The 26,316-nt window shown below is 37.2% G+C and overlaps 1 protein-coding gene across 1 annotated transcript in view; it reads right to left on the bottom strand.

Annotated features, from left to right (window-relative positions):
* Positions 1-2,394: 2,394 nt before the first annotated feature.
* Positions 2,395-26,316, bottom strand: part of LOC147821413 (uncharacterized) — a 62,530-nt gene continuing 38,608 nt past the window's right edge. Inside the window, exons 2-4 of the mRNA XM_087200335.1 lie at positions 8,066-8,192; positions 7,809-7,872; positions 2,395-6,120 (exon numbers count right to left, since the gene is read on the bottom strand). Of these exons, the coding sequence (XP_087056461.1) occupies positions 3,555-6,120; positions 7,809-7,872; positions 8,066-8,192 (2,757 nt within the window). The 3' untranslated portion in view covers positions 2,395-3,554. The remainder of the gene's footprint in view (positions 6,121-7,808; positions 7,873-8,065; positions 8,193-26,316) is intronic.

Consider the following 26,316-nt stretch of genomic DNA (forward strand, 5'->3'; position numbering starts at 1 on the left):
TATGGGTTGAATCTCTAACCTGGACAGCATGTGGAGAGTTGCTATCGTGGGCCCCATGTGTACATTCGCTCTCCTGAGACCCACGTTTTGAGTCACTTTTCTGGGCCACGTGTTGAGTCTCTCTGTCCAGGGCTCCATGTGTTCAGTCCCTTTCCTGGGCTCCATAAGTTGAGTCTCTGTTCTCGGCCCTGTGTGTCAACTCTCCATTCTGGACCCTTGTGTGGAGTCATTGTCCTGGGTTCACTGTGTTGTCTCCATCCTTGCTCCCATGTGTTGAGTCTCTGTTCTGTATTCCATGTGGAGACCGTCTGTCCTGAGCCACATGTGCTGATTCCATGTCCTGAACTCCATGTCTTGAGTCACTGCCCTGTGCCTCATGTGTAGAGTTTCTATTATGGCCCTCATATTTTGTCTCTGTCCTTGCTCCCATATGTTGAATTGTTCTCTTGGGTCCCATGGGTTGAGTCAATATCTTGGGTCCCACATATTGAAACTCTGTCCTGGACCCATGTTCTTTATCCAGGACAGGATGTGTTGAGTCACTTCCTTGAGCCCCATGTATTGAGTCTCTGTCTTGAGTCCCATGTGATAAGTAGCTGTCCTAGGCCCCATGTGTTGAGCCTTGTTTTTTTTTGGTACCAGGGATTGAACTCATGTCCTTGTGCCTGCATATCATGTGGCAAAATGACTGAGCTAAATCCTCAGCCTGTTGAGTCACTATTCTGAGCCCCATGTGGAGTCACTGTCCTGGGCCCTGTGTTGAGTCATTCTCCTGGGCCCCAGGTGCTGAGTCACTGTTCATGGCTCCATGTGGACAGTCAATGTCCTGGGTCCCATGTGTTGATAGTCTGTCCTGAACCCCATGGACACTCTGTCCTGACCCGCATATGGAGCCTCTCTCTCCTGGGCCCTATATGACCAAAATATTCATTGGTTCATTGTGCCCCAGAGAAGTGAATGGAAATGTATGACCTATGGTGCAGATTGTAACTGGAAGCAGCTAGAGCCCGCAGTGTTTGGGTGTAAGCTACATACAGGGAATGGAGTCTGGATGTACTCACTGGAGTGTCAGCCTATCTACATTACAGATTTGATGAGTGCACCTATATGAGGCTTCTATTGTGAAGGTTAGTTGGGCCTAGAAGGTGACGTGCAGCTCTGATGCAAATAGCCAGGACAGTTGTGAAGGTTTCACTCATATTAACTCTATGTTAGAATCCTAAATCACTTTCAAGAATGGTTCTGAAGTTTTAACTGAAGTGTGTACACTATGATATTCACTGGTCCACTGTGCCCCATAGAAGTGAAAGGATTTGTTTGACCTATGATGCAGTTTGTAACTGCAAGAAGCTTGAGTGTTTGTGTATGACCTACCTACAGGGAATGGAGTCTGACTCTACTCACTGGAGTATCTGCCATCTCCATTACAAATTTATACAGTGCACCTAATAAGGCTTCTATTGTGAATGGCAGTTTTCCATAGAAAGTACCATGCAGCTCTATTGCAAAGAAAGGGCCTGGAGAGTTCTGAAGGTTTCACTAATATGATTCTGCTCTTTTAAGTGAAGTTTGCACACTAAAATATTCACTGGTCCATTGTATCCCAAAGAACTGAATGGAAGTGTATGACTCTTGGAGATGTTTGTTAACTACAAGCAATCTAGAACTCAGTGTTTGGGTATAAACTACATACAGGGAATGCAGTCTGGGTGCACTCACTGGAGTATCTGTCTGTATTATACATTCGTAGAGTGCATCTATATGAGGTTTCCATTGTGAATCACCGTTTGGCTGGGAAAGTGCCACACAGCTGTTGTAAATAAAGGGTCTGGATTGTTCTGAATATTTCACTAATATTAATTGTATGTTAGAAGCCCAGCTGCCTTTCTGGACTGCTTCTGCTGTTTTACCTGAAGTTTGCACACAAAGATATTCATTGGTCCATTGTAACCCAAGGATGACTGAAGAAAATATGGTATCTATACATGATGGAATATTACTTCCCTATAAAGGAGAATAAATTCAAGACATTTGTAGGAAGATGGATATACCTTCAAAATAAAATGTTAGTCAATTAAATCAAACAAGCTTAAATGCTTTAAAAATGCAGAAAGTTTTCTGCACACATATGTAACAATTTTCTGTCAAAATGGGATGAAGTGAACTCATGATAATGTCAACTGTTTCCATATTATATGCTCAAAAAACTATTTCACATTTCCCACAAATCAAGTGTAAATATTACTAAAATACTGAATACTTTGTTTAATTATATGCTACAAAATTGGGACCAACTAATACTGACTACTTTAGAAACACAGTATTAACTAAATTACATTTGTAAAAATAGAAGAAAAGAGATTCTGTGGACATATCGTGAAACTATAGTCATGGTATTTTGGCTAACTTTTATTGTATTCATTTTATTAAACAAGAAAAGAAAATCATACATAGAAAGCATACAGTACAATTTGTTACTATTTATATTGTGAAAATATCACATTCTTCCTGGTAGCATACATGGAGGAAACAATAAAAACAACTTTTAGCAAATTGTAATGCTATGTGGCACTGCATCCATAACTGTAGTCACTATGGGGCCCGTGCCATTTTGTACTTTACAAAGAAACACTGTACTTTCTCATTCTCATTAACATCTCTTGACTTTCCCACCCACATGTGGTAATTATCACTAAATTCCCTGCTTCTTTAAAGTTGTAAATTCTATATGCTAACAACAAATATAATCAAGCTTTCATTGGTCTATGTGTGGCAGACTTCATGTAATGACCTTGGTTAATCTACTTTGTCACAAATGTATTTCAAAAATCAATAAAATCGCATTGCACAAATAAACTGTACTTTACCCATACAACTAGGGTGATGGTTTGCATATAAAATGTCCCTTAAAGGCGATGTACTGAAGACTCAAATGGAAGGTGGTGATTTTCTGAATCTGACATTATGCACTTTCCAACCTCATCTGTGCATTAATCCACAGATATATTGGAAGAAGATTGCCTCTGCAAGTGTGCTTTGAAACAGTGTATCTCATTCTTAACACTCTTCTCTGTCTATGTCACTCTGATTCTCAGCTTTTTCACTTTTGGTATTTATACTAAATCTCATTTTGAGTTTCTGCATGTTTTCTGATGTTATGAAAATAATGTTTTCATACATTATTTACATAGGCTTTCTTTTCAGTGGGAGTTCTTTCACAATTTTCTGGGTAATAGGAAAAATGGAAGGATTTCCATATTCATTGCATATATATGACTCCCCTCTCATGTGACTATTTCATGACTTTGAATGCAGAGAAAAATAAAACATTGCCAATTGTTCTTATGGGCTCAGATTCCTGTTCTGTGAATTCTTTCAGGTATATCCTACCTGTGTACTGAAAGACTTTTATATTGCATACAAAGAAAGGTCTTCTCTGCACTGTCCTTTGATGTCAGTGCAAGTCACTTCATATATTCAAAGTGAATTTCCCCTCTTACATTTTAAATGTCTTTGATAACTACTAGAGTAACTGAAAGCCTTTTCTATATTGTTTACATACACAGTGTTTCTACACTGTGATTTTTTTCATGCCCTTCACAATTCCTGTGTGTGCTAAAAGCTTTCCCACATTGCTTACATACATAGGGTTTCTCCCCAGTGTGAGTCCTTTCATGTGTTTTACAATGACTTTGTGTCCTGAAAGCTTTCCCACACTGGTTACATGCATAGGGCTTCTCTCCAGTGTGAATCATTTCATGTATTTTACAATGACTCTGTCTCCTGAAAGCTTTCCCACATTGCTTGCATACATAGGGTTTCTCCCCTGTGTGGGCCCTTTCATGTATTTGCCAATAACTGTGTGTAGTGAAAGCTTTTCCACACTTCTTACATACATAGGGTTTCTCCCCAGTGTGGGCCCTTTCATGTATTTGCCAATAACTGTGTGTAGTGAAAGCTTTTCCACATTGCTTACATATATAGGGTTTCTCCCCAGTGTGAGTCCTTTCATGTGTTTTACAATGACTTTGTGTCCTGAAAGCTTTCCCACACTGGCTACATGCATAGGGTTTCTCTCCAGTGTGAGTCCTTTCATGTGTTTTACAATTACTCAGTTTAGTGAAAGTTTTCCCACATTGCTTGCACACATAGGGTTTCTCCCCAGTGTGAGCCCTTTCATGTATTTGCCAATAACTGTGTGTAGTGAAAGCTTTTCCACATTGCTTACATACATAGGGTTTCTCCCCAGTGTGGGTCCTTTCATGTCTTTGACAATGACTCTGTCTCCTGAAAGCTTTCTCACATTGCTTGCATACATATGGTTTCTCCCCAGTGTGTGTCATTTCATGTGTTTTACAATGACTCTGTGTCCTGAAATCTTTTCCACATTGCTTACATACAAAGGGTTTCTCCCCAGTGTGAGTCCTTTCATGTCCTTTACACACCTGGAGTGTCCTGAAAGCTTTCCCACATTGCTCACATACATAGGGTTTCTCTAAAGTGTGACTCCTTTCGTGTGTTTTACAATTACCTTGTGTCCCGAAAGCTTTCCCACATTGTTTACATACAAAGGGTTTTTCCCCAGTGTGAGTCCTTTCATGTGAGTGACAACTATAATGTCTCCTAAAAGCTTTCCCACATTGTTTACATACAAAAGGTCTTTCTCCAGTGTGAGTCCTTTCATGTGTTTTACAAGTACCCTGTGTCCCAAAAGCTTTCCCACATTGTTTACATACAAAGGGTTTTTCCCCTGTGTGAGTCTTTTCATGTGCGTGACAACTATCACGTCTCCTAAAAGCTTTCCCACATTGCTTACATACAAAGGGTTTCTCTCCAGAGTGAGCCCTTTCATGTATTTGACAATTACTCTGTTTGCTGAAAGCTTTCCCACATTGCTTACATACGAAGGGTTTCTCCCCAGTGTGAGTTCGTTCATGTCCTTTACACACCTGGAGTGTTCTGAAAGCTTTCCCACATTGCTTACATTCATAAGGTCTCACTCCAGTGTGTGTCCTTTCATGTGTTTTACAAGTACCCTGTGTCCCAAAAGCTTTCCCACATTGTTTACATACAAAGGGTTTTTCCCCTGTGTGAGTCTTTTCATGTGCGTGACAACTATCAGGTCTCCTAAAAGCTTTCCCACATTGCTTACATACAAAGGGTTTCTCTCCAGAGTGAGCCCTTTCATGTATTTGACAATTACTCCGTTTGCTGAAAGCTTTCCCACATTGCTTACATACAAAGGGTTTCTCCCCAGTGTGAGTTCTTTCATGTACTTTACACACCTGGAGTGTCCTGAAAGCTTTCCCACATTGCTTACATTCATAGGGTTTCACTCCAGTGTGTGTCCTTTCATGTGTTTTACAAGTACCCTGTGTCCCAAAAGCTTTCCCACATTGTTTACATACAAAGGGTCTTTCTCTAGTGTGAGTCTTTTCATGTGTTTTACAATTACTCTGTGTCCTGAAAGCTTTCCCACATTGCTTACATACATAGGGTTTCCCCATAATGTGAGTTTTTTCATGACTACCAAGTGAAGTTTTATTATTTAAGAGTTTCCAACTGTGTTTGTATGAATAGACGTCTACTCCAGTGTGAGCTCTTTCATGTTTTTGAACATCACAGTGAGAATTCAAACTTTTCCCCCATTTTATATATGTATAGGTATTCATCCTACTGTCATTTCTTTCCTGGATTTTATCATAGTTGGGTGAACTGAAGGATCTTGCATCTTGATTATATTCAAAGGATGTCTCTTCAGAATTACTTCCTTCAGTGCACTCAGAGTAGGATTTTGCACATTGCTTATATCCATAAAGTTTATCTTCAGGATTTGTCTCTGCATGTTTCTGAAAGGACTGAAAGTCAGTGGAGGTTTTCCCATGTCTGAAAGACAGCTTCTGCTCAAATCCATGGAGCTCATATGATTGGAGTCCAGAGTTATGTATGATCGGCACAGTTGGTGATGAATGACCAATCAGAGGCTTTCTGCGTGCAAGGCTTTCACCCAGGTTTATACCAAGCAGGTTCACGTGCACGTTTGTATCAGGAGTCATAAAATCTATCTCTCCACATTGATACCCCAACTTACATTGACAGCATTTATCTACCTCTGCACTTCTGTCAAAGAAAAAAAATAACAAAACAACCAGTCACATTTTAAAATGTCTTTATAGTAGTATTTACCAGGAGGAGATCTGCTTTGATGCACCCTAAGCATATTTGATCATGAGTTTACTGCACATTCTGAACGATGGCTTAGAAACAGCTTTTATCAAAAAAGTATCATTTGGGAGTTTGGAATTGATATGTTTGTAATACTACATACTGTTGATTTTCATTTTGAACAAGTGGTACATATACACCATATGCTGATTATTTTTCACACCTTTTTCTTCTATCACCCTACCCATCCCCCTTCCACTGAGCCTCTTTACCCTCTCCAAAATATCTGCCTCTCTTTTCTCTAACATCTCTCCTTTATTTTACTTAATTCATATCTTGCCTTTCTCATGCAAAATACAACAGTAATATTGAATATTCTGTGTTTATTTTATTTAATGCCATATAGGCTCCAGATCCATCCATTTTTTTGCAAATGATATCATTTCATTCTCCTTTATGGCTGAATACCATTCCATTACATACACACACCATATTATTTTCTCTGCTGAAGAATGAACCCAAGGTTTTAGCACTGAGTTACATTCTCAGAGTTATTTATCTTTTATTATGAGGTTGATTCTTATCAATCACTAAGTTGCTCAGGCTAAGCATGAATGTGCCTCAGCTTCCATGCATGTTCCATCCTGGCCAAGTTATCCCATTGTTCCTTTCTACTCATCTTTGAATGGCCATCTAGACTGTTTCACTTTGTAAGTTTTACTGCTGAAAACATGGATATGCATGTATCCATTTAATATGATTATTTTAACTTTGGGGGAATACACCCAGTAGAATTATAGATGAATAAAACAGAAGTTCTACTTTTACTTTTTTTGAGTAACCCCTATACACATTTCCATAGATGTTAAACTACAATGACATTCCCACCAACATGAGACAGTGCCTTCTAGTACTGTATTTTGGAACATAAATAGACTAAATGCTTTTGAGGATTGTTTGAAAACAGATATTATCAAAACAGGAGCATTGATTTAGATTTTGAATAATTCCTCAATGTTACCAATGTTGCAAATACTGAATGCATATATCACATTGAAATACATATGGCATTACTTTCACAATTTGTCTGATTTTAAAAAAGCAGTCTTTTGAAAATAGATGTATATGTAATTAGATATGTTGCACTTGACTCTCAAACAGAAATTTATATATATATAAAATTCATCCATACCTACATACAGTTTAATGTAAGAGTTTTATAATCTTGAGCATGAAAAATAATGTCTATTGGTATGCACTAGATGCCACTTGTGGCATAAGTTCAATACTCCCTACATTACAAATATTGACATATTTCAAATATTCAATTGTCAAATTCTAGATACTAAACATGTATTCATCTCTGGAGAAATTTTGTGCGATTAAAAAAATTTGAACGTGGCCTCATTTTGTTTTCTTGAGTCTCCCTACATTGTTCAGGCCAGTCTCAAACTCACTACGTAGCACAGGCTGGACTCAAACTCCTACCAATCCTCCTGCCTCAGTTGCCTAAGTGCTGGGATTACAGGCACATGTCACCAAGTCTGGCTTTCTGTAGTTTTTTGAACATGGTCTCATTTGTGTAGTTTGCTTGGTTTTAATATTTCTGACCTTTGAGGAATATTCTTGTTAGTGCATATTACCTTAGAGTTTTCCTGAAGTTTTGGTACTCATTTTCAATTTGCTGCTGGTTTTCCCAGTTTCTTCCTAAAGTGTAGAAAAAGAAATGTAATGATGAGTTACTACATTACATACAAATTATTATCTTCCAATTAGATTCATGGTAAAATGAGACCACGCCTGGAAGATTTATCAAAAACACTTCCATATTCCAATAAAGTAAATGGCACTGAAGGGCAATAACCAATGCTCCCTGATTGCATAAATCTATCTTCCTTACCTATAGCAGTCACATTTGTAAAGTTTTCCCACATCACATCTCTGTGGAGCTTCTTCTGGGATGGATTCAGCAAAGCCCACTCCTCCATGGTGAAGTCCACAGCCACATCCTTAAAGGTCACTGCCCCCTAAATCAACAGAAATATATTCCCAGGAAGAAGAGTGAGACTCACAACACAAAATATCTCAGATCTACTCATAAAAAGCTGAAATGAGGCTGAGTCCCACAAATGTTTACTTCATTTTTTGGTCATCAAACACTTATTCTTCATCCACATGCACTTGCCACACCAGAATTTTGATTCTAGGTGGGAATTCACTGCTAAAGAAAGAGCAGAATGGGAAGACTGGTTCTCCTGCTGGTTGGCCCCAGTTTTATTTCTACACTATCTATAAAGCATGGTTCATGGGGAGAGCCTACTAGGTCAAACATGAGATAAAAAGAACTGGGGTAGATGAATAACTAATGACTTTCTCTGACATAATATTGAAAATACATCTATTTGCAAATTATTATTTAAGAAATAGATCCCTTCCTCCTGATTGTAGACAGCATTGTGAAACTTGAAACTAGTTTCATAGATAAAAGTTGTAATTAAACACAAAGTAATATTCATGAATGGCAATTTAAAATGCTAATGAAAAGTACTACAGTATTCATTAGATAATACTACCAATAAAATTAGACTAAGAAAGATATATTATCTTATAGCTCATGAAATGCTTACCTGTCACAAAGATATAAAAATTTCTGAGGTGTAAGAGAATGGGAAATGTGGGGATGAACCAACCAACTGAATGTCATACCCCTAGCCACAGGCTTCATCTATGTACCCAGCCCAAGAAAGATGATGGGATGCACCCTGGCTCATATGGCCAGCCCAGGAAGTTTGGGGAGAATAGTCATCGGAAATTGAGGACAAATGGTAAATGGAGGACAAATCATACTCAAAGAGACCATAATAAAAGTGAGGAAAAGACTACCCAACAGCTAATAAACAACAATTAAAAGACCAACTTAAGGCTAATGGAGTTACTGAAACACTAGAAGACAAAATAGATGGAATTAGGAATGCTTACAGAAATCATAGTAGAAAAATCCCCAAGGATGAGAAGAGTTAAAAATAGAAGCAAGGCTTAAAGAACACCAAAAATGTATGATAAGTAAAGAAGTTCACAAGGCATATCCTCATTCTACTGTCAGATATCCAAAACCCACAACAACAGAAATTTAAAGCAGGAAAAAAAAAAAACACCTATAATTGGTAAACTAGTTAGAATTACAACAGACTACTTAACACAAAACTTAAAGGGCAAAAGAACTCAGAATGATGTATTTAAACCCTAAGGTGAGTAACTTCCAACCTACTTTAACTTACTCAGCAGTCTTTCAAAATAGATGGAGAAATGAGGACATTTCAAGAAAAAAAACAGCTCGAAACAAATGAACACTAAATCAGCACTTCAGAAAGTACTCAAGAATAACCTAGACAGAAACACTGAAGCCCATACATGTATTCCTCCTTTAATGACCAATGTGTTTTAATGACTGTTTGGACTACAAATGAGGCATGTTATTTCCTCCTCTCAGACTTATGACCCGTTTTCTTTTTTGTACAGTTCTGCACATATTGATACAGCCTCAATGTCTTTTTCTGTACAGTATACTTTGTTTATACAGTACTCTAATTTTTGCTGACTGAACTGTACAGTACTCTAGTTTTAGGTTCTGTTATATATTGCAGTGCTGCATGTAAGAGTTATGCAAATAAAAGCAAAGTCACCAAGTTGGAGTTTCCTTTGACCGTTTCTTTGTCCTGAATATTGTAAAGTACATACTGTATACAATTCCTCCTTTAGCATCCCATTCATTTAGTGACCTAATCACAGGAACAGGACTCATCATTAAATGAAGAATGCACACAGTTTATTGTACTTTAGGCACATTCACTAAGCACATTTTGCAAATAAGCACAGTATTCACGAGAAGACAAATATCTTCAAACTATGTATTATTTCTATAATGTCTAATACTTGGGACAAATAAGCTACTTTATATATTTTGGATATTGAGACCATAAAAGCCACCTCAAAAATATGTGGTTTCTCTGTTTTGATGCAGAAGGCAGTGATTTGGAGCATGGTTTTATGAGACCCATTGATTGCATACAATATAAGCAGAACAGCTGTAACAGAGGCCCAGAAACATTTATCAGTGCACTCTTTATTGGGCTCATGTCTAAGGATTATTTACTTCCAACAGTTCCTTGGGGGATAATAAAGATGATTCATTAGAGTTAAATTTTCAGATACAAACAAACTTTTAGAAGTGATTTTACCTTTGAAACTTTTTGGCATGTAGAAATGTCTCATATCTTATAGGTGCACACATTTTGTCAAAGGTTATACATACACTTCCAAACCATAGGAAACAATTGAAAAATTAAGTATCAATGCTATGCTTGGCACTCTGATGATTTTATGTGTTTAATTTTTACCTTATGTGCGGAGCTAGAAAGCTCCTCTACTTCTTTATGTCTTTCTATCCTCCGAGATGTTTACTGCAGAGGTGGACAGAGCAGTAGCTTTATTAATGACAGTTTCACTGTCAAGGATATTTGCCATTTGCAGTGAGATTTACAGAGAGAATCAAGTTCATGGTTTTATGATATCTTGTTAGCAATATTTTAGTTTCATTGGCTCCTTGTAATGACCTGCAAAAGCTCCATTATTAATAAGCCAAATTGCATTTTAACATACAGCTTCTAGCAATATCAACCATGTGATCAATGTATTTTGAAGAATTCATGGAGAGGGCATGTGAGGAAATATAGGATTAAGTGCTTTGATTTGCTAAAGATCATATCTGGATTGGATCTGTTTTGCAATCATGATTATTGATAAGCACTTTCTATATCATGGCTATATGTAAGATACCCTGGGTTTTCTGAATACTTTGTATTACTGCTTTTTCTGACATGTATGGGTTCAATACTGCCTGAACCCAGCTAATGTGGTGATTTGCTGGTCATTGCTCTATCATATTTTAAAGGTTATTGGAGAGTGTGTGCTCTTAAGAAAAACAAATAATTTTCATTGAACTAATTTGATAATATGATGTCTAATACATTACACATTTAACAAGCTCCCTGTTTAATGACTGTTCAGACTTATGAGACACACAGTTAAGACTTAAAACCCACTGCTCAGACTTATGTGTGATCTGGTTTTTTCTTATCGTACAGTACTGTACATCTTGTTGGTGGAGCCTCAATGTGTATTTTCTATAGTATACCTTCTTTAATGAAGGACTGTGATTTTTGTTGATTGTGCTATATAGTACAGTGCTGTAGCTTTATGTTCTGTTATACATTACACTCCTGCATGTAAGAGTTATGGAAATAAAAGCAAAGTCACCAAGTTGGAGTTTCCTTTGAGCATTTCTCTGTTCTGAATATTATAAGGTATACACTCTATACAATTCCTCATGTAGTGACCAGTTTATTTAAGGAACTACTCACAGGACCAAAATGACCAGTGTCTATATAGCTAAAAAGCCCAGATGAAATGAAAACAAGCAAGGTCAACTTGTAAACAACAACAAAAATACCAGGAAAACAAAAACAAGAGTCACCAACAGAAAGAATGCAATGACAGTAATCAATCAACATCTAAGTAATATTTCTCAATATTAATGGCCTCAGGTCTCCAATTAAAAGACACAGATTAGCAGTTGCACCAAAAGTAGAATCCAGCAGTATGTTGCATTTAAAAAAAACTCATTTGATAGGGGCTTGAGATTTAGCTCAGTGGTTCTGCCACCTGCCTCACAAGCACGAGGTCCTGAGCTCAATCCCCAGTACCAAAAAAGAAAGATTCCCAAAAACTCATTCAATGCAAAACAATATGTATAGACTAAACAGAATGCAAAATAGTATTTCATGTATTACTTGCCCTAAAACAAGCAGGGGTAGCAATTTTAATTTCAAACAATGTGAACTTCAAGCCAAAGCTGATTAATAGAGATAAAGGTCATTACATACTAGTTAACTGAACAATCCAACAAGAACAATATTTATAAATATTTATTTATTGAATACTAGAGCACTTGTCTTCATAAAACATAATGCTGAACATAAAAGATCAAATAAATACACAATCATAAAGAAATTTCAGAGATGAGCCACACCCTTGGACATATGGATTTAATAGATATTGACAATGCCACTAAAGCAGAGCAGACATTGTCTTCTGCAGCACATGGTACTTCTTCCAAATTAGATCACACACTAATCCACAAAGCCTGCTCAAATAAATAAAAGAATCAAAATCAGCCCATGTGTAGGAAAACAGAAATCAATGACAGAAGAAATCACAGAAAAAAGTAGAACTTGGAAAATTAATCACACACTCCTAAACATCCAATGGGTCATACAAGAAATCAAGGTACAATATAAACATTTCTAGAAGTTAATGTCAATGCTTGTATAAATCACTGTAAACTTTGGGCCACTATGAAACAGTCCAGAGAGAGAAGTTCCCTGCAATCCATGCTCACATTAGGAAAACAGAGCAAGTTCAAATACATAACTTTATGAGAAATATTAAGATACTTGAGAAACAACAATCCAGACCAATAGCAAAATTAGGGAGGGAAATTATGATTAAAGCAGAAATCAATGAAATTAGGACTAAAAATATACAAAATATCACAACTTAAAGAACTAGTTCTTAGAATAAACAAAATAAATAAGGCCTTAGCCAGACCATTTAGTTTTTCCTTTGGTACTGGGGATCAAAGTCAGAAACTTGCACTTGCATGGCAGGCACTGGAACCACTGAGCTAAATTCCTGGCCCTCTTAGCCAGACTTACCAAGAGAAAAGACTCACATCAATCCAAATAGAAGTGGAAAAAGAGAAATCACAACAGATTCTATTGAAATCAAGAAGAAACTACTCTGAAAAATATTTCAATATACTGACAAATTTTAAAGAAATGGACAGATTCCTCAATTCATACAAATTACCAAAGCTAACCAAATAAGACAAAAAATGCTGAGCAACTGAATAACAACCAAATTACAACAATAAAACAAGGGACAGTAAGAAAGAACACACCAACTATATGAAGCTCAGCACCCAGTGGGTTCACTGGTGAATTCTACAAACCCACAAGGATGTTGTATCTCCTGTACTCCTCAAGCTCTGCAAAGAAATGGAAAGGGATTGAATACTCACACATTCACTTATGGAAGCCAGCCAGTATCACTCTGACTCCAAAATCTGATAAAGTCCCAACTGAAAAAGAAAACTGTAGGCCAATCTCTCTAATAAACATACAGGCAAAACTAAAAAAAGCTATTAGTGAATAGAATTCAACATGTCATCAAAAAGATTATACATCATAACCAAATAAGTTGCATACCAGAGATGCAAGGATGGTTCAATATACACACGCCAATACATGTAATACATCACATGAAAAGCAGCAAGCTCATAAATGACACGATCTTATCAATAGATGCAAAAAAAGGCATTCAACAAAATCCAAATGTCCTTTTATGATAAAACTCTGAAGAAATCAGGTATAGGAGAACCATGCCTGAGTTTGATAAAAGCTATTTAGGACAAGCCAATAGCCTACATCATATTAAACGGGAGAAAATTAAAAGCATTCCCTCTAAAATTGGAAACAATTCAAGGATGCCCACTGCACCACTTATATTCAACATAGTACTTGAAACATTAGCCACAGCAATCAGGCAACAGAAAGAAATAAAAGGGATGCAGTATATAAGAAATGAAGATCTCAAACTACCATTATTTGCTGACGACATGATACTCTCTCTACATAAAAGACCCAAAGAACTCCACCAAAAATATTCTTAGAATAATCAACTTCAGCAATGTAGCAGGACACAAAAGCAACTCAAAAATTATTAGCATTTTTCTACTCCATTATGAACTTGATGAAAAGGATACTATGAAAACAAAACCAGTCACAAGAGCATCAAGAAAAATCAACTACCTACTGTAGAAATTATCCTAGCCAAGGAAGTGAAAAATCTCCTCAAAGAAAACTACAGTACTCTGTCAAAAGAGATTTTAAAGGACATCAGAAAATAGAAACATGTGCCCTCCTTCTGCATAGGCAGAACCAATACTGTGAAAATGATCATATACCTGAGAAGCATGGTGGCACATGCTCATAATCCCAGCACTCAGGAGGCTAAGTCAGGTGGAGCTCTGTGTGTTTCAGCCCAGTCTGTTGTAAATACTGAGTTCAAGGCCAGACTGGGCTGTGTAGCAAGATTGTGTCTCAAAAATTCCAAAATAAAAAAATGGCCATACTCTTGCAAAATGTTATACAGAATCAACCAGTCCCAGCCAAAACATCAAGAACATACAGTACTTTACAGATCTAGAGAAAATAATCTTGAAATTCATACAGATCTAGAAGAAATTGAGAATAGCAAACGGAGGGCTGGGGATTTAGCTCAGTGGTTTCACTGCCTGCTGCTGTGCAAGCACAAGGACCTGTGTTCGATCCCCAGTACCAAAAAAGAATAGCAAAAGGGATCATGAGCAACAAGAGCAAAGCAGGAGGCATCAATATACCTAACTTTAAGCTACACTACAAAGCAGTAGTGATAAAAGTAGTATAATACTGTAACAAAAACAGTCACATGGATCAGTGGAACAGAATGGGGAAAAAAGAAACAACCCCAGACATGGTCAACTACTTGATCTTTGACAAAGGGACCAAAAGCATATGTTGGAAGAGACAGCCTATTCAACAAGTGCTGCTAGGAAACTGGTTATCTGTTTGCAAAAGATTGAAACTGAAGTTGTATCACGCACTATGTAGCAATTCAAAATCAAAATGGATCAAAGATCTACATATTAAAGCCAAAACATTAAACCAATGGGAAGATAAAATAAATAAAACCCTGGAAGACACAGATGTAGGAAAAGCTTTTTAACAGAACTAACATTGAACAAGAAATAATGGCAAGAATCAATAAATGGTATTACATCAAATTAAAAACCTTAAGCACAGCACAGGAATTATTAAGTATGGACAAAAGACAAATGCAACATGGGAAAAAAATGTTTGCAAGCCCTTCCTCAGAAAGAGGACTAATATTTACAATATATAAAGAATTCAAAAATATCAGACCACCTTAAAAAATAATAAATCAGGAAATGCACAATTGAAAGCGACATTTCTCAGAGGAAGAAATCCAAATGGCCAACAAACATGAAAAAATGTTCAACACCCCAGTCATTAGTGAAATGCATATTAAAACAATACTAGGTTCCATCTTAGACCAGAAAGAATGGCAATCATCAAGAAATCACAAAAACAAATGTTGGTATGGCTGTGGTAAAAAAGGAACACTCTTACTTACATTTTTGGTAGACTCTACAAACTATTACAAATAGTATAGAAATCAGTATAGAAATTGCTTAAAGATCTAAACTTTGAAATTCCATATGACTCAGCCATCCCCCTTCTGGGTATCTCTCCCACAGAGTTTAAGACATCATACAATGGAGACACAAGCATTCCAATATTTATAGCAGCACAGTTCATAATAGCCAAATCCTGGAAGCAGCCTGTATGTCCATCAATAGACAATTGATAAAGAATATGTGGCATAATGAAATACTACTCAATTGTAAAGAAGGAGAAATTTGAGACAATTGTAGGAAAATGGATGCACCTGGGAAACACAATGTTGAGAGAAATAAATCAGACATACAAGCTTAAACACTGTATAGTGTTTCCCATTTGAGTAAGGGAAAGTACAATAAGTCCACGACTTACAAACATTTGAGTTGTAAACTTTCACAGGTATGAACAGACCTCACATTATTAACATGTATAGATGTGAGCAAAACACAGAAGTACCTCATGTGTCTGCTAGGCATTGTCACAGTTGTGCTGCCCTGTGCTTACTATACAGTGTGATAGTGTACAGCAGTACAGTGCTTCCAGGATGTCCAGAAGCAAGAGGAAAAGTAGTGGTGATGTGGAAGGGACTGGTAGGAAGGGCAAAGCAATACACATTATACATTTGTGTCAAAGGTGTGTGAGACTCGATTTGTCAAACTTACGAATGAATTTGACTTATGAACACTTTCCGGGAACAGGACTTGTTTGTAAGTTGGGAACTTACTATAAAAAGAGCATAATAATGGACAGAAGGAAGGAAACAAGGATTTAGATCGTGGGCTAATGGAAAAGGGCAGAAGAACAAGGATTAGGGAAGGGAGAGGAGCGAGTAGAATACAGTTAAGCCAGGCTGGGGATTTAGCTCATTGGTGCCACTGCCTGTCTCACAAACTCAAGGTCCAGAGTTTGATCCCGAGTACCAAAAAAAAAATTAAGCCAAGTACAGGAGCCTAATAACCTCAATAAATGTAACTATTGTATGCCATAAACCAGAGATAAGGTTAATAATATCAACAAGAATGAAAATGAAGAAAGGGGATTTAGAGGAAAGAGGAAAGCAGGAGGAAAGGGGATTAAAAATAGAAACAAGCTGTATTATGAACATGTACACATTCCCTAAGATGACTGTAAACTGCATGTACTGCCAACATGTACTACTAATAAAAAAGAAATCTCTCATTGAAGAGTATAAATGAGAAATATCATTCCTCATGTGGACTCACTGGATATTGCATAATACTACATCTAATACCTACAGAGTACACCAGTCTTCTCAGAAATCATATGAAATACTCACCAACATAGACCAGGTTCAGAGAAATAACAAAAACCTCAACATATCCAAAGAAGGGAAATCATGTGAAGTGAGCTCTCACACTATGTTGGAATGAAACTAGAAAATAACAGAAGCAGCATACTTAGAAAGTTACTAACAATCGGAGATTAAATCATTTTTATGTGACATCTGCCAAATGGAAGGCTTTATCAAATTTAAGTATTTCACTGATAATATGAAAGACCTTTTGCAAATGGAAAAGGGACCAAGAGATAAAGAGGGGGCAGAAAAAGGGGAGGGAAAGGGGATTTTCAAAAGGATTAAAATCATTTATGTACATGTACTTACTCCCTATGAGGCATGTAATCATATGTACTGAAAATGTGTGTTAATAAAAATGTAAATAGAAAAAAATTTTAAACACAAATTTTTAAACAATGAAAATGAACATCTTGTTATAATTTTTGGGAATACTTCTGAAGAAATTCAAAAAATGAACACATGCAGTAGAAAAGAACAAAGAGGTCAACTTAATATTTAAATATTTTCACTTCAGAAAACCAAAGAAACAGCAAGATAATACCGCAAATCACTCAAACGAAATTACATATGCTAATAAATATTCACCCAGGATTATAGATCACAATGAAAATAACTTAACAATATGTAAATTGGGCTGGGGATTTACCTCAGCGGTTCCAGCACCTGCCTCGCAAGTGCAAGGTCCTGAGTTCAATCCCCAGTACCAAAAAAAAAAGTAAATTGAATTACTGAATAATTAATGTCACCCATTATGTTATAAAATTTAAATTTCAAAATGGAAATCTTAAAGTCATATCAATGGATGTAGAAAAAACACAAGGAAGAAAAACTAAATCCTTGTCAGATGGAACCCACAAAACTGTCTTCATTGTCCTATTCCATGTTATGTATTGGCAAAGTTAAAAAACCAATAAATAACTGCTGGAAGTAATAAGACAGTGTAGAATGCTATACATCACTAGCAGAAAACAACACAAAAGTCGGTCAATTAATTATGTATCAACACATATAGTATACAGTATAAACAACTCAATAGTAAACATATGTTGCACAGAATGATATCTAGAGAAACAGCTTCACATATGTTAAAGAAACATGAAAATGGCTCAATTCTAGATGCATTCAACACACGAATAATATCATAAAGAAATGATTGTATCCTTAGATGGATAAATATGAATAAATTAGATAATTCCAAGTGTTTCAAACTCACACAACAAAGCACATATCTGTAAAACATCAGATGGAAAAATTCGTATATTACATTTTCTACATATTCTGAATTGTTACATAATCTGCACAAACGATTTTATTCATTCTTTCCAAGATTTTCATATCATTTGCAGAAAAAACGTCAACAATATTTTTAACTAAATAAAAGAAAAAACTAACTGGAAACAATCCAGATCCAGAGGCAGTGGAATAAGTGAGTGAAGTGGCTGAAATACATTTCCTAAAATTCCATGGGAAATAGATTGAGGCAAAGAAACCACAAGTAATCTTTTCATCATCATCATCATCACCATCATCATAATAATGCTATGAAACCCAATCATGAATTTATCCAACAGCACAAAATATTTAAACCAAGTACAATTCTGCTAGTGTTGAGATGGTAAAGCTATAAGGCGGGCCCACAGAAGTCCATTCTATGGCCACCTCTCAGGGAAATGGACTGGAATTGTCAAACGTTCATTTGTGAACCTGTACCATTATTCTTTGGATCTTTAACATAAATATCTTTGGATATTTATGTTAAATGTAAACCAAGTATTTTACTTTTAAATTATTTGCTTCTTTACACATAACCATTCTCACTGCTCAGCTTCCAAGAAAATCACAATCTTTGGGTCATGAAAAAAAATCCTTGAGGTAACTTCCTTTTATACAAAGATCTTTCTACTAACAAAGCAAGAGGAAAGCAGGACAGGGAATAAACTTGCTTCACCAGTTTGCAAGGGATCTCACACTTAGAAAGTGAACACTTTCCTGTGATTACCAATGACTTTCATTATGCCCAGGTGGCAAAGTGACTCACTCCCAGGTGGTGATCAAGGGTAACATGAGAGGCCAGAGCTTTTATTTTTTTCCAAGATAAATAAATATATATTTTTTACTAAAATAAGACGGAATGTCCAAATTTTTATTGCAAATAAATTGTGACTAGTTCTACTGCGATATGTTTATTCTTTTGTATAGGTACATGTTTGCCACACATAATGCTCACATTCTTCATGAGGAATTTGTACCTGATCATAATATTTTAATTCTTTTTTTCCTATTCCCTTCCACTCTCTTCAACCCTCTTCCCCTCTACATTTACAAAAGTTTTTGTTTCCATTTTCTTTTGAAAACCCCTTTTCCTATTCTTTTCTTCCTCTTCCTACCTTTCTTGTCCCCCTTCCCATTTGAACAAGTTTTTCCACTTCCCAATATCTGTCCTCCATTTTGCTCCTTATTCACATTTTGGGTTTCTCACATGAGAAACAATGCAATATTTAAACTTGTGTGTCTGGAATTTCACTTAAAATTATGGTCCCCAGATGCATCTGTTTAGCTAAAAAGTGTCTCAAATTTATCCTTAAGGGTGAATAGTAATCCATTGTATATAACTATCACATTTTCTTTGTTCATTCAGCTGTTGATGGGCATATGGGGTGTTTCCCAGATTTAGCTATTATAAATTATGCTGCTCTAAACATGATTGTGCACCTATTCCATATATCACTGTGCTGTGATGCCTTTAACTCTTTTGGGAAGATACCTAGAAGAGGAATGCCTAGGTCAAATGGAATCTGTAGTTTTAGGTTTTTGAGGAATCTCCAAACTGATTTTCATATTGGTTGCACCAATGTACACTCCCACCAACAGTGGAGAAGGGTTCTTTTTCCCCCACTGCCTCACCAGCAATTATTGGGGATTCTTTGATGATAGCCATCTTTCTGGAGTCCCCAGGAAACCTGTGATCCAAGCCCCTGTGAATCTCTGCCTGATACACCTGACTGTGTCAGTGTCCATTTAGCATCAGGGCCACTGCCTCCACTGTGGGTGCATCAGAGATTCCACCCTGCATTATGCACAGTCTCTGCCTAACACAATAGGACAGGCCCCTGCCTGGTTAAACAGCAAGGGTTAAGGTTCTGCCTCTTTTGCCTGGTGCTCGAGATGTGACACTACACAGGCCCCTGCAACCTCACTGGGCCTGCAGGAACCCCCCCCCCCCCGCCCACATAAGCCTTGGGCAGATCTGGGTTTCCTCAGAGAGTCCTCAGTTGACATGAGCCTCCACCTAGAAATGGGAGACTCCCACTCACACCAGAATCAGTATCAGGTTAACAGTGTTGGCCTCCAAACAGCAGGAATCCACGACGAGAGCCTCAGAACCAAGGCCTCACATCCCTTGCTCTGATACCTCAGCTTGAACAGTTGTCACTAACAGGATTATAGAGAGAGGTTCTCTTGAACTGAGAAAACTCCATTAAAAACTCACAAACTATAAAGAGGGACAAAGAGGAATGTGTCTTGTAAGATTAAAGACTATTGGCCTGGAAGAACATTCTTCTGGAAATACAGAGGAACCTCTCTGTCTCTCTCCTCCTCCTCATTCTTGTTTTTCTTCTCCATTCATTTCGCCCACTGTTTTTGCTCCTCTGTTGTTATGTTTTAATTTTTTTCTTCTCTTGCAAGTTGCAGTTCTACCTCCCATTACTTTTCTCCTCCCACTTTTCAAATATTACTTTATTTGTTTGAATAGGCCTTTCCCCTTCTTTTATTTTCTTCTCTCCCTTCTTTCACTTTCTACTTCAACCTTTTCTCTCCGTGTTTTTTTTTCCTCTAGTTTAATTTCCACTCCCTATTATTGTTATTAATTTTTTTGGTACCAGAGATCAAACTTGGGACCTTGCAGTTGTGAGGCAGGCACCAGAACCACTGAGCTAAATCACTCCCTAATATTTATACTTTTCATAGGTGGTCTTCTCTGATACTGTTATCTAATACAATTAATTTCCTTTTCCTCCTTAACAGGATCTTTTATGTCAATCCTACCACATTCTTCACATCTTCCATTGTGTTATAATTTATAATACATTTCCTTTCTCTTCTTCGTTGAGGCTTCCATAGGCATACCATTTACCCTTGTGAATCTGTAAGTACTTAACTACAGTATATCTTGCTTGAGCTAAATACTGCTTTATAGTGAAAAGAGGTGATATTGCTCTATCAAGTTGATATTTACTGTGCATAAATTTCTGCTTTGCTTTGGATGTTGTTATATAACTATAAATCTTGCATCTATGGTTAAAAGTGGCCAAGTATTAGTAATTGCAGCCTGTCATTTTCCAGTTTGTGTTTGATGCTATTGTCATTACTGATTAATTTAGCAAAGGTGACATAGTTATTATGATCAATGGATCTTTATATGCCAATTGATCTTTGTATGCCAACACCTAGCTTGTCTCAATGTCATAAACAATATCACAGTCCAGCACCAAAGAACTGGGTGCTAGGCCAAAGAGGCTGCAATCTCTCATCCCTAATGAACAGAATATTTGGGATCCTGGGATAGACTCAAGGGTCAAAAGCCAGCTATACCTAGAAGACGTCTCTGAAAAGTAGTCATTACCTAAAGAGGTCTTGATACTCGTAATAAAGCTACCTAACATAAACAATTTGCAGGGCTGAATGCTGAAAACAAATAAACAAAGAAAATGAAAAAACATGGAAGCAAGCTGCACCACAAAACCTCCAACTGCCACAGAGCAAATCCCGGGGGAACTGAGATGAAAGAAATTGAAAGTCAGTCAGCTGAATTTTTTGAAATAGTACCAGCAGAAGTAACAAAGCAGATGAATAAGTCTCTTGACAAATTGAAAGCAGAAATAATTACAGAGATAATTAAAGAGATGATGACCATAATGAAGGAAATGGCTACTGAATGTACAGTAGACACAGATAAACAAATAGAGGAGCTTAGGAAAGACACTGAAACCATGAATGCCCACCAAGGAAAAGAACTGGACTCCATAAAACAGAATCAAACAGAAATCCAGAAGATTAAAAATTCTACTGAAAGTATATGCAGCAGAATCACCCAATATGAAGATAGAATATCAGAATTAGAAGACAGGGTTGGTGATCATCAAATGAAAGATTTCTTAAAAATAGCAAGGGATCATAAAACATCAATCCAACAGCTACTAGAGGATGCAAAGAACACTAATATAAGATTAATGGTAATGAATGAAAAATCTGAAGATAGCACAAAGGGCATTTATAAAGCCTCTTCACAGAAGAAATAGTAGAAAACTTTCCATGCATAGAAAAAGAATTTGACATGCAGATACATGAGGTATACAGAATTCCAAATAGTCATGATCAGAAAATAAAAAACTACACTATAGCAAATAGTGGTCAAGATTGCAGAAATTCAACACAAGAACAGAACATTAAAAGATACTGGAGAAAAGAAATCACTTGGAAAGAAAACTCCACAAGGGGCCAGGAATTTAGCTTAGTGGTTTTTCCACCTGCTGTGCAATTGCAAGGACCCAAGTTTGATTCCCAGTACCAAAAAGAAAACCCCATAAGAATCAGAGCAGACTTCTCAACATAAACCCTAAAGTCAAGGAGAACTTGAAGTATTTTAAACCCCAAAAGAAACAACCTCTAACCCAGACTGTTTCCCCACAAAATTTTCTTTCAAAATTGATAGAGAAATAAGATAGCACCATGCCAACGAACACCTGAAGCAATTCAGGAGCACCAAACCAGCACTCCAAATAGTTCTATTTTCTAGAAAAAGAAAATGAAGACAAAAATTCAAAGAATCCTAATAGATGCAACTAAATAGAAGGGAAATAAAGTAACCAACAACAGGAAAATAAAATGACAAGGATAAGTCAATACCTAGGAGTTGTAACCACCAATGTGAATGGTCTCAGTTCACCAAGCAAAAGAGACAGAATGGCAGAATGGATCATGAAGCAATATCCAAGAATACATTGCATACAAGAAACATGTTTAACTCAAAAAGAATTCACTCTATGCAACAGGAACGGGGAGGGGGGGGATAGCAGGAATAGCTATCCTATTTGCAGATAAAGTGGATTTCAAGCCAAGACTGATGAGAAGAGACAAAGAAGGTTAACTACATACTTGTTAAAAGAACAATCCAAAAGGAAGAGATAACAGTCACACATATAAAATACCAGCACACCCAGCTATATAAAACAAATACTAATGGATATGAAAAATCAGATTAGTACTAATACAGCTATAGTGGGAACCTCAACACCCAGTGTCACAAACAGATCAAGTAGACAAAACAAGAGATTACACATTCTTCTCAGCAGCACATGTGACTTTCTACAAAATAGACCACATATTAGCTAATAGAACATGCTTAAGTGAATGCAAAGGAATTTAAGTTATCCTGTGGATACTATCAGATCATAATGCAATGAAATTGAAAATAAATGACAAAAACTACAAAAACATGGAGACTAAACAGTACCCTCTTGAAGCCAGGAATTTAAAAACTCGTCTTTCCAACACCCTTCTGAACCATTCTCTCAAGGAAAAATTGTTCTCCTGCTCACGCGCTGAATTTTGAAGACAGATGAACACCTACCCTGTGACTTGAAGGTTCACTTTCCCTTCTGAACTTAGATGTGTGATGCTTTCTGAACACCAAGAAATTCTCTCTCAGAAAACAGTAGGCACAAAGTTTAATACTAACACCACCTAGGTTTACAGAAAATTCAGAACTCAGTCCTACTATAATGCCTCAAGTGCAGATTTCAGTCCAAAGCATGAAATATTTCATCATGAGTCATCATCCTGAAGTTATCAAAGGGTAGCACAATGAGTCACTCTCTATATAAAAATGAAGATACTGCCTCAAAGTGCTTATAAAACAGACAGATATTTCTACTAATCGGGATTTTATAATAGTTTCAGGTTTTATGTTCCAGAATATGGGAAAATGGTCATTAGTTTGAAAAAATATCCTTGAGGCAATTTCCATTTAAATACAGAACTAATCTCAAACTTACAAATACATATCTACAGCAGAAGAATGCAAGGATGTATTCTAGACTGTTCTTCATACTTTCTCAACGGACAAAAATTGCAACATTCTGGATATGGTTTTATTTATTTATTTTTAAGACAGTGTCTTACTTTATAGTCCAAGTCATGGCAATCTTCCTGCTTAAGCCTCCTGCATTGCAAGATTACAGGCATGTGCCACCACCCCCAGCTAACTTTCTAGATATGGAAACTACTGATGATACTTCATTTAACCAAGCACTGTGATCTTGATGAATAGAAGTGATAATAAAACCCTCAAATTATCTAGGCTTGGTGATCCAAACACGGGATCACTTCAATCTTGGAGGGTAATGCAGGAGGTTTACAGATTTCAACCCCAGTATCTACAACAAGATCCAATTTCAAAACTAGAAAGAATAGAAAAGTTTAACTATAGATCACAGTGAGTGTCTTCTGTTCAATCCTTAGTGCTCTTCCCATGACATTTAGACAATGCTATCCAACCAAATATTCACCCACAAGGACAGATACAATTTTCTATTTTCCAATTTTCCCTAACACAAAATGAGGTGAACTCATCAGTAGAGAGAGAAGACTTATTAGTCTAACATTTTCTAAATTTCTCTCTTTCCTTGAAGCCTATGATTATTTTAGCCCACATTCAACCTAAGCCAGTGTAAAACCCCACTTTTAATGTCACACTAAGAACATTCTGACCTCAAATGAAAATCTCTGGTTGAATTTGCCACTTTCCATCATTCCCTGCTTTCCCACGTTCCATCCACTCCCCTGTGCTCTTTCCAGGACAGACAATCTTTCTTAGCCTAACTATTGGTGTGCTTGCAGACTGGCATTTGGGTCTTTACCCTTACTGCAGTGCTACTTTAATACAAACTCTTGCCTCATTCAGCATTTAATTTTATAAAGCAATGTCAACAACTATCCATGGACAAGAGCAGTTATTTAAGAAATTGCAAATATCTCTTTACTAGTATCCAAAACCATATATACATGGAAATGTCTTACTTAAAAGAGATTATTAGTGTGGGTTTAAAAGACAGTGCTTTCTGAAAGTTGTCCTTTGCAGGCTCATACTCATTTCTTTCTGAAACAGACAGCATCCCTTCTGATATTCTATGCAGATGGATATAAATACTTAAATATGTACTTTGTCAATATAGATACTTAATTACATAATTTGTTTGACTGAATGCATTGCTGTGGATGTAGCACAGGACATTAAGCAAAAATTGCAGCTCTCCTACTGAGACTCATTTCCAGCAACATTAAACGTTTCTTCAGATTTTCATGGCCTTCTTAAGTTTCCTATAATTATTTTAGTCATGTGGCATAGTTCTTGGAAATGCAGCAGTTCATATCATCACAATGAGGCCTAGATTCGAGCAGACATATAGTGAGACCCTGTCTCCTAAACATTTACCAATCTTAGCATCACCAAGAGCTTAGCCACTTCCACATTTCTCAGACAAAATATCCAACATCCACACCTTAAAGAAGGAGCTGTTTGGCTCAGAGTTTCCATCCATGATCCACTGGCTTCAAGAAAAAACCAAGATGGCAAAGAAAAGGTGCTCAAGTCTTCCACAAGGAAGCAGAAAATGATGGGAGCTGCCAGAGATGAGAATGTATTTTTCCAACTCAAACCACCATAGACACACCTCCAACCATGCCATGCCCCCTAAGAACACATGTAACTACTGAAATCACACATGGATCCATACACTGATAAGGATAAGGCCTACAAAAGCCAATCAACTTCTAAATACATGGGGCATTTGCAATACATTTTAGATACAAATTATAACCCTAGGTCTGCTGATGGGCTCAAAGTCAGGGCATCTATCACAACACAGTGCCATCCACACACTACCCTTCCCCACATCAGGAGTCTTGCACCCAGCCTGCCATGGTCACTGCACACTATGAGAAGTGCAGCTCCAGGCAGAGCCGCCAGAGATGGAGCTCTGGACATTGCAGAGGACAAAGCAGGGTGTGTAGGTCTTAGGGGCTGTCTCAGCCCCAATCTGAGAGTCCAAGGGCACATCAGGAGCAGTCACTGTGGAGAAAGGAGACACTTCAGCTCACACAGGAGGCCTGAAGATGACTCAGTCCACCTCCAGCAGATCTTACACCACAAACCTCACTCCTGTCTTGGCTGCACATTCACTGTTTCCAGGTTGAGTCTCCCAGTGCCCTTCCCATACAGCATGTAGTCAGTAGAACCTACAGAGAAAGTGAATCTGAGCCAGCTGGCATGGCTGTCAGCAATACACTGGGAGCTTTTGACTTGAGTGCCTGACAGAGCAATGTTCCTTTCTCTAGCCAGCGTGCCTGATTGCCCAGCTCACAGAAACCCAGTGCCTCATTACTGATGCACTGCTACATCATTTCCTGGCTTCT

This window comes from Heterocephalus glaber, unplaced genomic scaffold (assembly GCF_053883595.1).
Source record: "Heterocephalus glaber isolate CG9 unplaced genomic scaffold, H.glaber_assembly_v1.0 deba00001739, whole genome shotgun sequence".
NCBI lineage: Eukaryota > Metazoa > Chordata > Mammalia > Rodentia > Bathyergidae > Heterocephalus > Heterocephalus glaber.